The sequence below is a fragment of the Octopus bimaculoides genome, chromosome 1 (assembly GCF_046866305.1).
Source record: "Octopus bimaculoides isolate indiv1 chromosome 1, ASM4686630v1, whole genome shotgun sequence".
In the NCBI taxonomy this organism is placed as follows: domain Eukaryota; kingdom Metazoa; phylum Mollusca; class Cephalopoda; order Octopoda; family Octopodidae; genus Octopus; species Octopus bimaculoides.
In genome coordinates, this window is record NC_142928.1 from 65,893,325 (window position 1) to 65,908,306 (window position 14,982).

Consider the following 14,982-nt stretch of genomic DNA (forward strand, 5'->3'; position numbering starts at 1 on the left):
TTTGCTGAATTTATTTTGTTGCAAACATTGAGACCAGGTATTTGATATGAGTATACCTGCACTGCTCTCTAGTGAGTTGTATTTTCTTCCTTCCTTTCCCATACTATTTTCGGAGGTCCTGCAAATGTCAAAGGTACTGCCCTTTCTGTTCTAAGTTATGCAATTTTTATCTACCATAGAGAAAGTTTACTATTTTTTTGATTCTTGATTTGGCTCTCTGGGACCATATCTAACCTATTTGTTATAATCTTGATATCCTCATTTTCTATAAAATTCAACATGTTTATCTCCAAATGTTGCGGTATGTATGTTATGTATGTGTGACTGCCTCAAGAATATTAAGAGGTTGTGAGTAGGTATAATGTAATTTAACTCAAACTGATCACCATGTAAACTAGTAACAAAAATATTCACTAGACATAATTGTATAAGTTTGTTTGGTATATTTTAAATAGATCATAAATGTCTATTACTTTGAAATTAAATTGTTCTTGATATTAAACATTATAAGAACCAATTTCAGATGGAGAAACTGGTTGAAAATCTGCATCTGCTGCTGCCTGCTGTTAGTATTCAAGCCAGTGATCAAGACTGTATATGATTGCTCTATTTGCAAGAAATACCAACCAAATTTCCTTAAGATTACACTATCATTTAAGAAAAACAGGTCATGTATCCAGAACACTATATATAAAAAAATAGATGGGATTGTTATAGCAGGAAGACCTTTAGTCAAAGCTCTGTTTTAATCTGAGCTTGTCTGGGCTAAACAAGTACTAATATTACAATCACTGTGAAGGCGGCAAACTGGCAGAAACTTTACTGCACTGGGAAAAGTTTTTTATGGCATTTCTTCCAACTTTACATTCTGAGTTCAAATGCTGCCACAGTCAACTTTGCCTTTCATCCTTTCAGGGCTGATAATATAAAGTACTAGTTGAACACCGGAGTCAATGTAATTGATTTATCCTCTTCTCTGAAACTGTGGGTCTTGTACTAAAATTTGAAATCAATATTACAATCAATGGTTCTAAAAGAAAAATCTCATTACCACCATCATTAGTGAGTCAACAAGAGAGCTTATATAGAGTCACTCAACAGGCTACAAATCTCCCACATTAAATAATTTAGTCTTAGATATACAGTGTGTGAAAAGGCAGGACTATCATGGTTAGAATGTCTGCTGGAGCTGACCTAGCAGAGCTAAACAACAACAACACTATCATTACCATTTCTATTGCTATTACTGTCAGTTCACTAGATTTGTGGTGACAGCAAATCTCCTTTAATTACCGGTACTTTTTCTACTGCTAATGCTGCAATCTGACAGATACTGAGGAGTGCAAGGTTAAATATAGTATTTCATTGTTACCCTATATTCTGGGGTCATGCCTTCTCCAACATCATTATGACTTTTCCACTCTTCTATGTAAAATGTTTGTGAGATAAGAAGCAATAGTAAATAAAGTCATTTAGTCTTGAGCCCTGTCAAAAGAAATGACTCTTGCTGTTCTTATTCTCCTGATAATCAATTGAACCTGATACCTGTTTCCTAGCCTTGTTTAAAACTATCATTTTATTTCACTGTCAGAGAATGGTAAAAAAAAAAAAAAATCCTCATTCTTTAAGCTTTAATCAAACTAACAAAAGAGCATCTAGGTGATCACTCAATCTTCTAGAAATAGCTACCAAATCATTCTCAGATCACATCCTACTGTTTTAAAAAAAGAACACCTAAGATAATGTAATCCTAGATAAATGGTCTGAAAAAAAAATAAAAAGAATAGTATGGTCATGTAAGGAAAACTTTTTATTATAGATTTACTCACTTAGAACCAACCTTAGTATAATCAAGTATTAAACCTCAATTGCTAATATTTGTATTGTTTTAAATAAACATATCTTCATGTATTTAACCATTGTAATCATTCTACCAGAAACCCCCACCAAATGTTTACTGTTTCAATTGATTTCATTTTACTTTTTTTTCTTTTCATTCTTGTGCTATAGCTGAATAAGATTGTGGACCCCAGCTCCAAGTTATATTAACTAAAACCCATGTTTTTGTGTCTGTAGACAAAATACATTGATTTACCTCACCTATTAGGTTTTTATGCATAAATTGCTGACTAGATTGTAAGAATGTCTCTAAGTTATAAAAATGTACATTGTATGTTAACAATTTTTCTGTTTTGTTATATTACATCATTTTCCCTGTGAGATCTTTTAAGTGGAACAACTATTTTTATACAGTTGGATGCCTTTCCTGCTGCTAACTATTCAACTGTAAAGTAGAAATGAAATGTGTTCTTTTATGACTAGAGCAAGTGGAGTTATATGATTTGATCCAGGGCTCAACATAAGGGTGCAGTAACATTTGAACTTTTTAAAAACATAAAAAGGGTAAGAGCTAATAAGGGTGCAATCTAGAATGAGAGCTAGAACATTGGATAGTCTCTGGTATACATAAAGGACAGTCACAGCGGGAACACATATGAGTATAGATCTGCTCAGAGTTGACTTGAAGCTAAACAACAGCAACATTAAATGAACAATTGTCCTTACATTGTAATATATTTCTGACACTATCTGGTCTTGTCTTAATTACTGTAATAAGGCATTTTAAAATTAAATAAAAAAAGAAAAACTATTTTATTTTCAAACAATAGTATGAAGGAAAAATTTTAAGTGAAAGGTATCAACCATATCAAATGACCAGATAGATATTTTGTATAAAAGCTTTCTGTTCATAATCTCCAACCAGACTAACCTTAGAAGATTTGTTCATGGTTTATATATTTTTGATACACTTCATGACTGTATGCTATTGTCATTTATTACTACATAAATTGGAAGCCCCCTAACCTCTCTAAAACTGACACGATAATTGGTCAGTTATAACAATGATTGTTATTTTTGTACATATTACGCAGACATTTTGTCTGTTATATTTTTTCATCAAAACAGAGAAAAAAAGTCCCCTCATTGATAATCAGCCTTGACATTTAGTTTTTTTTTTTTTTTTTTTTTTACATCCTCTTTCCCTAAATAAATATTTAAAAGTAGTTTTGTCTATCTAATATAAGTTAGGTCAGGTCAGTATCATTCCATTCACATGTTATTTGAACATCATGTAGGGAGGGCGAAATGTGATTTATGGAGCCTGACTCCAATGCCTTTATGCCATCAAAGATAATCCTTTTGTGCCGATGCTGTCAATGAAATGCACTGCATATATTTTTCAATTAATTTTGAAAATAATGAAGAATTTGAAAAAAATTGATAATGTAACATTTTTCTTAATAAGTTAAGGTTTGTAACATATCTTAAAAGGTTATTACACAAAAACTATAATGGGAAAGTTATAATTTCAACCTGATCTCTTTAAAGTGAGCATTCTGTATAAGAGAAAAAGCCTCAACTGGGTTGATTGCTAAAGAGTTAATGCCTTCCTGAAATGTTATATTTTCTGTTAGTCACTTTTACGTTTCATTCTGACAGGAGTACTAAAATAGTTATTAGTAATATGCTAGAGTTGACTCAATTAATCATAATGTTTTCTTTGTAAATGGCAAAATTGGTACAATCATACAGTGATTTTTATTATTGTTGTTGTTATTCTTGGTGCAAGAATAGCCATGTTAAAAAGTACACTTTGGAACCATATGGTTTAGGATCGTTTTCTCTACTGCTTGGCACTCTTAGCTGATACCTGTTACTATGGCTGCCAGCTGACCAATGCCATGTGAGAAAAAAGGTTGATAGAAATTGTTAAAAGCCTGGCTCATGTGTGTGTAAATCTTATAAATCATCTTCATACATACATACAAACATACAAACAAATATCATCATTTAGCATCCATTGTCCATGCTAGCATGGATTGGACAGTTTGACCAGGGCTGACAGGCTGAAAGGCTGCACCAAATCCTAGTCTGATTTGGCACGGTTTCTATGGTTGGATGTCCTTCCTAATGCCAACCACTCTGATACGGAAGACAGAGTATGTTGGCACACTACTAGAGACATACCCAAAATACAGTTTAGATGCTAAATTTTAAATTTAAAATCTAAAATCTTCAGGCATGGTTGTGTGGGAAGAAGCTTGCTTTCCAAATTGTTTCTGATTTAGGCACAAAGTCAACACTTTTTTGTGGGGGTGACTTAGCGTGACTTAACTGGTACTTTAGTTTGCTTTTCTTCTGACTTCAGAAGAACGAAAGGCAAAGTTGAGCCTGGTGAGATTTGAACTCAAAATGTAAAGATTTTGAAAAAGAAAACAAGAAACACCCATTAAGGAAACCTCTGCCTCTCAGATGACTTTGCCAATCTACTGTAAAACTAATTGCAAAGTCCACAATTCTGTTTCAACTGCTAATTATTGTCATTTCAGTTCACTTACATCGTTAATTATCTCTCCCTCCCTCCCCCAACCCCCTTCCTCTCTCTTTGCTTTAGAGGAAGTGGGTATACCCAAGAGTTTCACAATCCCTCTAAGACTGTTGAGATCAATTCTGTTAAGTTTGTCGAACAGTTGCATGTAAACAAATGTGGGGGAAAATGTAAACAGAGAAGGAATTCCAAAGAGCTGACATTCTGGGAAAGAAAGACTGGGGCCATAAAATTGCTATTACCAAACTTGGAGTGGACAATTTCCTGGTGATGAGGAGAGGAATGAGTCGAAAATGCTGTATGCCACTGCCCTCGGAGCTGACTGGTCTTATACCACTTCCACTCAAAGAAGCACAAGCCATTGTAGTGTTAAAAACAGAAAAAGGAAACATGGGCTGTGTACTATATCTAATCCTCTCCAGCTGAGGTCTTGTGTCTTGTCAAAAGAAATCATTATATATTCATCAAGAATGGTGTTGTTGCATTAGTAGAGAACCATTATTGATTTTATATCGTACTACTTTCAAAAACTCATTGTCTTTCAATGAAATTCTTATTTTCGATTCAGCCAGCCATTATGCCTTGATCTGTAAAATATGCACTAATAGCATACTTGGAACTACTATATTTGTTTATATTTATCTTATAGTAGCTTAAATATAAAGTAATGGTTATTTTTAATTGACCGAAGTGTGTTTTTAATGATAAATGAAATTGTAGCATGAAATTAGATTGAATAACTTTCTTGGCTGCTGTTTTTGTTTAACCCTACATCAGTTCTGATCTAACCAACCAACAATTAAATGGCATAGCAGCTTATGACTGCTGATCTTTTCTGGTTCTTTGTGTGTGAGGTCACACTATCCAGTGTGCTCTTCCTTATTAAAGATAGTCGGTATGATTTTAGGGAGATTTGTCTGTTATTTTTAGTAGATTAACTGTCTCTATCGATGCTCCCGTGTTGGTTTATCTATTTATTAATAAAATAGATAGCAAGTAAACAAGTGCATGCAATCATTGTCATATCAACAAAGCTACATATAAATGAGTTACTATTAATTAGTACTTCAGGAAGAAGTTTTATATTGTTAACCTTTTTTTTTATCCATATGTTTATGCTGGAACTGAACTCATAACCTTTATTGTATGCTTAAAAAGAATACATTTGTTCCTGTATTACTGCATAACAGATAAGAATCCATTCTGCTGTATCAGATCAACCAACAAAAGAACCAACACAGTCACTTGCCTTGTTAAAGGTAGCAGCCAAATCTCCAATTAAATTGCATCTTACTCCTATAGAAAAAAGAACATATTGGACAATGTGATTTGAGATATACAAAAAAAAAATCAGGATGGTTGTGGTTGAAATATCATTGATCATAGGTCTGCTAGATCAGAGCTAACTTGAGATTGAACAACCATAACCTGTAAAAATTGTATCTCGCATGGAATAAATGTTTGAGCTCAGTCCAGCCCAACACATATACAGGTTCATGGTATCTAATTTGAAAGAAGAAGAAAAAAGTAGCCCAGAAAAGATAAGATTAATCCCAAATCATTTTTATCAGTTTTAATAATAAGCTTATTGATGTATGAAATTTGAGTCCTGTATTCTGGCAGAATCTTGGTAGACAAGATTAAGTGCAGTAAGCTACAAACTAATTGTGCTTCAGAATCATTGACCATTGTATAAAAATAACGCTTGTTTACCATGTAAATAGTTGACAAATGTTGAATGAAAAAAAAAGGGCGTAAAGATTGGCAGTGGATGATATACAGGTTATAAGAATATTACCAAGGAAGAAGACTTAGAACTGAGAAATATCAGATGAGATTTTAGAAAGCTCCACCTTGTAGATGAAGTAGTGCAAAAATAGATACTTGTGGATTGAAGCTATTGTGCATTGCTCTCCTATCCATGCTAGCCAGAAAAATTGGACAATATAATTACTGTCATTACAGTTTGAAAGTTATCTAACTTTGTATTTTACTTACTCTTTTCTTATCAAATTTCTTGTTAATTTAAATGTTTTGCTTTGGCACACATCATCCACACAAACATACAACATACAACAACATGCATACATTTATGTATACGTGAATGTGTCTTGTGGAAAAAGTTTCCTTGAATTCTCTATGTTAATTATATCTCATAACTATAAATGATATCTGATAGCATTCTACTGTGAGCCAGAGAACTGTGATGATGAGGTGCATTGTTTATGAAGTATTTTTGTGTTGGGAATAGAATTAAAATTGTTATAGAAATATTCTAAAAAAAGAATATAAAATATTTTTAACATTTATATGGTGACTGTGATATATTTACCATGTAATTTTCTTCTTTTTCAGGTTCCTTATCACATGATGTTATGAAAAACCTTGACCAGCTTAGAAATGTAAGTATGCATATTCTAGCTTTATCATTATACAATATGATCTATCATAATTTTCTTTTCTTTTACAATTCAGTAAATATATTTGATTGTCATCCAACCCTTTCCTTCTTTATATCTTACTCTTATCTCCTGCACCATTATACAAAACGTGACCTTGGTATAGTGTCTTGATGCTCCTTTTTGTTTCTCCTTTGTCATTAAATTACCATCATATTTTTTGTAACAGAAACTATTTTTTGTTCTCATTCTTGTTTAAAGAATGAACTTAGAAAGGAGCTTTTATGAAGTTACTCAAACTACTCAGTGCAAGCAGTCATATTGCTAAAAAAAACAAAAAAAAAACGTTTTTTAAAATATGCCTTAGTTATTTCATAAACAAGTTGGCGATTTGCTTCCTGTCACTAGTGGTGAATCATGTTTATCCATAGCTAAGCATTTTTTAGCTGCGTATTTTCAACCCCAAATTTTGAATCAGCAATTGCAAGCAGCAATTTCAATCCATTTTGTATCTATATCTTCAGTAATAGGTGTGTGGGTTGCTCCTATACATTCCATCAACTATCTTCATGCCTTAGTCAAGCATAACTGACTAAAATTTATTTTAAAAATATATTTAATAAACAGTAAGAGGAATGATTCTAACCAAATTTCATGAGTTCAGGCTTGATTGTGTGTTGAAGAAATTCTGTGGCTCCTGGTTTGATCCCACTGTGAGACAGCTTGGGCAAGAATCTTCTGCAACCAGCACAGGTGAACCAAAATATTGTGAAACGTATTAGGTATACAGAAACTTTGCAAAAACCTATTAAATAGACTGCATCTGCTTTTAGGTGTGAAACTTAATGGGACACTGGATTTAACACAACCATTATACCACCATCACCACCTGGTTTGTGGCTGTACTTAAAGAACTCGGGCCAGGTCTTCAGTGTGGGGATAACTCGATATTGTAATGTACTGCTTCTAACTTAACAACTACGACTCATGAACTGTGATTTCTTCTCCCCTTTGCCTGAACAGCCGCAGTGGTAGCTCAAGCAACAAAATGGTTCTGTATACTGCCCTTCTTCCTCTAAGTTAGCCATTCAAAAATTTACTGAAGGAAAAAAAAATTACTGAAAGAAAATCATATAGAATTGCTGTTGTTTTTTAATAAAAAGTGTAGATAGAGGGAAGGAGAGCAGGTTAAGCAGATATAAAAGTTCTACTAAGACTAGAAGCTGTTTCCTTATATATTATTTTAATGTAATTGCTTAGTTTTGTTCATGTTTCTCACTACCACTATCACTCTTCTATTCCGTTATCTTGGGAAGTAGGTAACCAAGTGAAGGGAGAATAAAGTAAAACAAAAAAAACTTTTAGCAGTCAGTTGTATGTTTGCGCATGCACATATGTATACATGTTTGTGTCCATTTGCATATGATTTGTATGTATGTATGCATGTTTATGTTTGCATGTACATGCAGATGCATTTCTAAGTGAGTGTGTGTGTGTTGTCTGTTATTGTGTAGCCTCTAGGCCAGCTGTGGTTGAGTTGAATGTCTTTGTGTGTGTCCATATGTGTGCAAGTACATGTGTGTATGTGTGTGCTTGTTTGTCTGTGAAGAGGAAAGAGTAGAAGCTGCCAGAAATTTCCTTGTACCTGTGCTATATTTTGCTTCATACAGCTGTTGTTATCTGGATTGTATATAAATGCATTATAAATGCATTATGCACATATAATCATTATAGCTGGCCTAAAGCTATACAGACAGACAAAATCTTAGTCTCCAGGAATAAAGATTTATGGAAAAGGGTTTGTGTTAATTCTTCTAGCATAATTTTTCAGACAGAAATGTTTCAAGGAAACATTTTTGTCTTTTTCAGTTTGTTATATACACTGCTTCCTTTTAAACATATATAGATATATAGTTGAGATTTACAGAAAAGACGAATATATATATATATATATATATATATATATATATATATATATTTTTTTTTTAAGCAAGGTCTGTCTGACCTTAAATATTATAACTCCTGTATTGAGACACATATCTGGGCAAGTTATTACAATGTTGGCCTACCAACATCATGATCATCAACATCATGATTTATTACATATATATGAAATATTAAGAAATGTTAGGGCAGAAGGAAGATATTAGTTAAGGAATCAATGCAGTTTTGACTACTTATTGAAACCAGGTTGCAGAAATTAGTTTGCTGAGAACATAATTGCACATCATAGTATCAACTTAATAATAATTTCTTCATGAGCCACAAGGGGCTTAAGGAGATAAAATAAAATACAACGAACATTGGACAAGGGGACTCACAAAGGTCTATGGGATGGGGGTGAACAGATGAATTATATTAAAATGAAGAGAGGCCTAAAAGATTTCATACGGTATATAATAGAATGAATTAAACATATCCTAAAAAATAAGTATTTACATATAGAATAAAATTTGAAGCCCTTAATAATTATTATCATTATTAAATTCCTTTGATATTTCTTCATTTAATTGTTGCCAGATATCAACAACTTACCTTGGGCAGGTATTGTCATGTGATACTGGCATTTCACAGCATGATGTTACTATAAAAAGGTATAAAATTGAATTAGACTGTATAGAGAAATATAAATTTAAACATAAATACTTAAGAAAATAAAGATATATAAAAGAAGAAACTTCTGCATTAATTATTCAGCATGATAATGATAAAAAATTACATGAAATGCTATTGAAGACAATTTTTTGACTCATTTATGCCTTTTTGACTCTTAGTATACCAGTTAAATTGAGATTCTTTGTGTTTTCAGTTGACACAGTCTGCTGTTCTTAACTTCTAGGTCTTTGTACTTCACAAATTTGTCATACTCTTTAGCAAATACAGTTTGGTCAGATGGTATAGTCATGTCAGCAAGTAGATATATTTTATTAAAAAATTTTTTAACAATATTTGGTTGACTGGTGTTTATGGCATGGTCTGTATGAACTTTAAAATCTCATGAAATTATTGCATTTTTTTGCTTCAATTACTGATAAGGGGTGGTGTACATACCAGATTTTAGCATGTTCTGTGCTGTAATGTTTACATAAGTGTCCAGTGAATATATTCTTTTCTACTCTAGGCACAAGCTCTGAATTTTGGGGGAGGGGGCCAGTCAATTAGATCAACCCCAGTACACAACTGGTATTTAATTTATCAACCCCAAAAAGATGAAAGGCAAAGTCAACCTTGGTCGAATTTGAACTCAGAATGTAAAGACAGATGAAATACCACTAAGCATTTTGACCGACATTCTAATGTTTCTGCCAGCTCGCCACCTTGTCCAGTGAATATATTAGCCGACTCAATCATGCCTGGCTTTACATTCAGTTGGAGCCAAGGTGGAGCAGCTTGTTACTGTAGGGGCTATTGTCTCAACTTATTTGTCACAGATTCTGCAATGTGGGTTTGCTCCACTTTTGAGAATGTTTGCTTGAGAGTTTCTTGTAAATCAGCTCCTGTCTTGGGCAGCAATGATAAATCCCTCCATATCAGCTTTTAACCCTGAGCTTTTACAGCCACTGATGGGCTTGTGGTTGGTCAACATTTGTGTTTTGGGTTTGATGTGGGTATTGGCCATGTAGAGGTTTCCGTTGCCATCAGTCTTTCAGAGTTTTAAGACCCTCAGGTTTTTGCTTTAATTCAGTAGGTTCTAGCTGTCTTGGTCGGTAGTAAGTCAGGTTCATTTGCAATTTCTGCGTTATTGATTCTTAGTTCTCATCTGTATTTCTCTGTATTTATTATTATTTCTGTTATTGTTATTAGGGTGGTGGATTGGCAAAAATGATTAGGGCAGTATTTTTTTTTTAACTATCTAGGTTTTGAGATCAAATCCTGCTAAGGTTAGCATTACCTTTCATCTTGTAAGGGTCAGTAAAATAAATTATCTGTGCAGTAATCCCCTCCTGCTAAAATTACTGGCCTAATGCCTTAATTAGAGACTATTATTATTATCATATTGTTCAGTTTGATTTTTAATTAAGCATGAGGTCAGTTTTGCAAGAAAATTTCTATATCAAAAGGGGTTGTACTAGTGATACTGACCACATGCTCAAACTTTGAATGATAAATGGCAGAATTCATTCCAACAAGATTTGGTCTTACAATATTCATGTAGATTTCAAAGTTCGCATACTATAAAACCTTTCTAATCAACCTTGCTACTAACTGTGTCAAATTTATAATCCTTACATTCTTACATCAGTAATAATGATGGCAACAAATAGATGTGCAACGAAAGGTCTCTGGTTAATGTTTGTATACAACAAGTATTATTAAAACACTGCTAACTGAAAGATCCAGTAAATTCTTGCTTGGTTTTCCTCCTCCATATAGCAACACTGAAATTTTCAAAGTGGTTGTAGAATGACATAAAATTATCTTTAATGAGCAATTAAGTAGGAACATGAAGATGACTTTGTCAATTAGTATATGTGGTCTGTTGAGAAAATAGTATGTGGCGGTGGTGATAGGAATCATTTATGTGTAATAGCGGGGTCAGTTAAAGGCAAGTTAGTTGAAGTGGACTAAATCATGCATTGATGCAGTTAATTGATGAACGAAAACCAATTAGACTGAAAATATACTAAACTGAAGAGTAATGAGGAATTTGAAACTGAGAAAAATAATGAGTAAATTAATGTATTTTTGGTGTCTGTTTCAATACAAAACTATATATACATAAGTTGGGCTGCACTATTTTTTTGCTTCTCTTTTTTTTTTCTTGGCAGTTGTTTTCACAGCTGAGTGTGCTTTCTAATGCATACCACTTAACTGAGGTAATATGAGTAGGAATTTGTTATATATTGATATAGTTGGACTAGTTTTTGTCACACTAAGTGGAACAAGAAGTGTTTTGTATCTCACTAAGGGTAATATTAAATGAAGATTATTAGGAATGGAAGTCTATGGGGCTGAGTTTATAGAATCTTAGCAGAAGTGTCAATAGTTTTGTACCTTGTCTCTAGTATTGTGTCCCTGGCAAACTGCTTAAATTTTTTGCTTATGTTGTTTACTGTTGTAATCAATAGCAAGGAGTAGGGGGTTATAATTGCTGATTGTTGTATTGACTCAGTACTGTACTCAAATCTAGTCACATGCAATAGGAAATGTATCAATCCAACGAAGCCAGATCACACTTGAATTTCATCCGATTTGGGGAGGTCAAATAATTGAGTCTTTATCATGCATATTTAATTTCATAAGTGTTGTTGATGTTAGATCTAAAACACAAGTTAAGATGTTTGACTATTGACCATATGGTCATGAGTTGTTTTTTATTTTTTTCTTTAAAAAAAAAAAACAATTACAGCAATTATTTTGTGACCCCTGGCAATGTACAATTTTTATTCTGCTTTCTTCAGCATGGTTAGCTGAAAATAGTTGTGTTTCTGCTACTTAGCAGCTGAATGATTAATGACAGGAAGAGTATCCAACTGTTAAAAAAAGAAATAACAAACAAGCGACCACCCGTAAACAAAAGAAAAAATATTTTGCTGCAACAAAATGCAAATATCTAAATTTGCAAATTCATTCCACTCACGCTACTGTATATAGTGGTGGTGGTGGTGGTGGCAGTAATAAATGATATAAATAAATTGATTAATTAAATATTTCAAAAGATAACAAATATCAAAATTAAAAATTCCAAACAAAGAAAAAAAAATATTAAAAGATTACTATTTTAAATATTATCCTTTTTTTGTATTTTTTCTTTTTTTTTTCTGTTTTTGATTTCTGACCCTAACAACAGTTTTTATCACTTTGTTTCATGCTGTTGGCTGTATTGTTTATAGAGTATCTGGCTATTCCTCTGATCATTTGATGTAAATTAGTTTTGTTGCATGCTGCAAGAAACAGATTACGCTGGTAATAATAATAATTTACTGTTCAGGAATAAGGGTGGAGGATAGAATGTGGATCTACGTAGCCTGGATGCTTTTTTTTTTTTTTTTGCTATTTGGATGCATATGTATTTCGTTTTGTTTTTTCTTTGTTTATTTTCTGATTATGCACAATGAAATTGTTACCTGGAGATCTGATGCAAATTAGTTTTGTTGCATGCTGCAGAGAACAGATAATGCTGGTTATAATCTATATAGTGCAGGGATGGGAGTGAAGGTGATAATGATAGGTCTGTTACTCTGAAATCTGCACATTTTCTCTTAATATTTGCAGATACATGTACATATGTGTGGGGGAGGAGGTAGGTAGGTAGACAGATTTGTTACTGATTTCAGTCATTAAGCAGCAGTTGTACTGGGGCCTAAATTTCAAGGATTACTGTCTCAATTATATCAATCCCAGTCAGCACTTAGGTAACTGTTTTATAGATCTCTATTTATGGAATGGCTTATTGTAAAGTGTTAGTGCTGTTTCTCTTCAATACTATTACGTCCCTTCTAGAGACAAATTCTTTTGGCTATGTAGAAATGGACAAATAAGGTAATCATTGAGTTAGAGAGTGTGACAGAACTTTTGTCTTGTCTTGGGCAGCTTGACAATGGTATTTATCTTGGCATATGCTCCACAATCAGGACTGACAGAAGAACAGAAGGACCACCACTTATGAGACTCCCTTGTAGACTCACTTTGTAATGAATGACAGTGATCTAATTATCACAGCCGATGAATTTAATGGACATATTTGGCAATACCATAATAGTTTCACTGGCATACATGAAGGCTTTGGATATGGTATGAAGAATAAGTAGAAATCAAGCCTGAGTACTGTAATGCAAATGATCAAACTGCTTGCAACTTTATACTAGTGTATATATTAAATTAGTCTTAATTATTCAGCAGTGCATAAATTATGATGTTTGATTCCATTCCTGCCATTCATATAGCAACATCAGTTGCCATCTAAATAGATCATGTAATACCAAAGTCATTATTTAGAAAGCAAAAGTTTTGTGTTTAAACTGCAGGCAAGCAAACACCATGAAGCTGTTTGTAGGAACAACTAAAGGTAAATTCAAGGCATGATATCTCAATTACTAATCTAATGTCAGGAACATCAAAAGATAACATGCGATTCAGCTTTCAAACTACATCTAGTTGTTGAAAGAAACAGCCTCTAATTCTTATGAAAAATATTAGGAACCCATATAAGAATGGAAGCAAAAACTGTAAGTTGTGTATAGCTAAGAAAAGATTGATATTGGACCATTTGAAGCAACCAGATGTCTACTTTAATTAAAAGTCAGAAGTACTGAGAAAATTCATCCTGCTTTGACAGTTACCACTCTGAAAGTGTGGACTGCTCTGAATACTAAACTAACATGTGCACTTACACAACTTAGATACTAGGATGCCAGTTCTGCAATTCCTATATTGAAGTACCTACTTGTTTACCTTCAAACTCACTCCACACACACACAATCTGGCACTTTAACACTCTGCACCATATCTTCTCATGCCTCAATTTGGTTCTTTATAAATTTGCCATCTCTCTTCCTTCTGTTTGTTTATTCAATTACCTATCTGTATCTCTTTCTATATTTGTGTATCTATATACCTGCCTACTTGACTTGTCTACTTACCTTTCCATCTCTGTCATGTCATTCAACTTCTAAATCTGTTCATTCACTTATTTGTCATTCTGTCCATCCTTCTAGATATCTACATATCTATCTGTATACAACTAGCTAACGTATTTACTTTTTTTTTCTACCTTATTCCTTTCTTTCAGTTCTTCCTTTCTTATCTTATGTTGTAAAAACACCTTAGTGAAGGGAGAAAATTTCTTCAGATGAATATGTAAACTATCACCTATACAACTGCTATTCACAAAATCTTTTTAAGTAACATCTGGCTTCTCACATAGCAAGAGAAAGTTACAATACATAAAAATGTGTGGTTTGAATGAGTGTATTCTGCATCTATTACCTAATTACAAATTGCATCCATATAAGAACCACTGATGGTATTATACATTTTTGTGTGTGTTCCATATGCACATGTGATTGCATGATAGTGTTCGCCACAGTAACCTCAAATAGAGAATCCCTGGAATGTTTTACAAATTTTCATTGTATCTCTAATCACTTGTTTTTGGATAATGGGAATCAGTTTGCTGTGTTCTTGTTTGGAGATTCCCAGCATTCTCAGACCTTTTCACAAACCTGGTTTTAGATAACCTAGTCTCTTTGA

General features: G+C 33.1%; 1 protein-coding gene across 1 annotated transcript in view; it reads left to right on the plus strand.

Moving 5' to 3' along the window:
* The window catches only part of LOC106877501 (uncharacterized), a 259,046-nt gene that overhangs the window by 130,188 nt on the left and 113,876 nt on the right, over positions 1–14,982 (plus strand). The window contains exon 2 of the mRNA XM_052967242.2: positions 6,746–6,792. Coding sequence (XP_052823202.1) covers positions 6,746–6,792 — 47 coding nt within the window. The remainder of the gene's footprint in view (positions 1–6,745; positions 6,793–14,982) is intronic.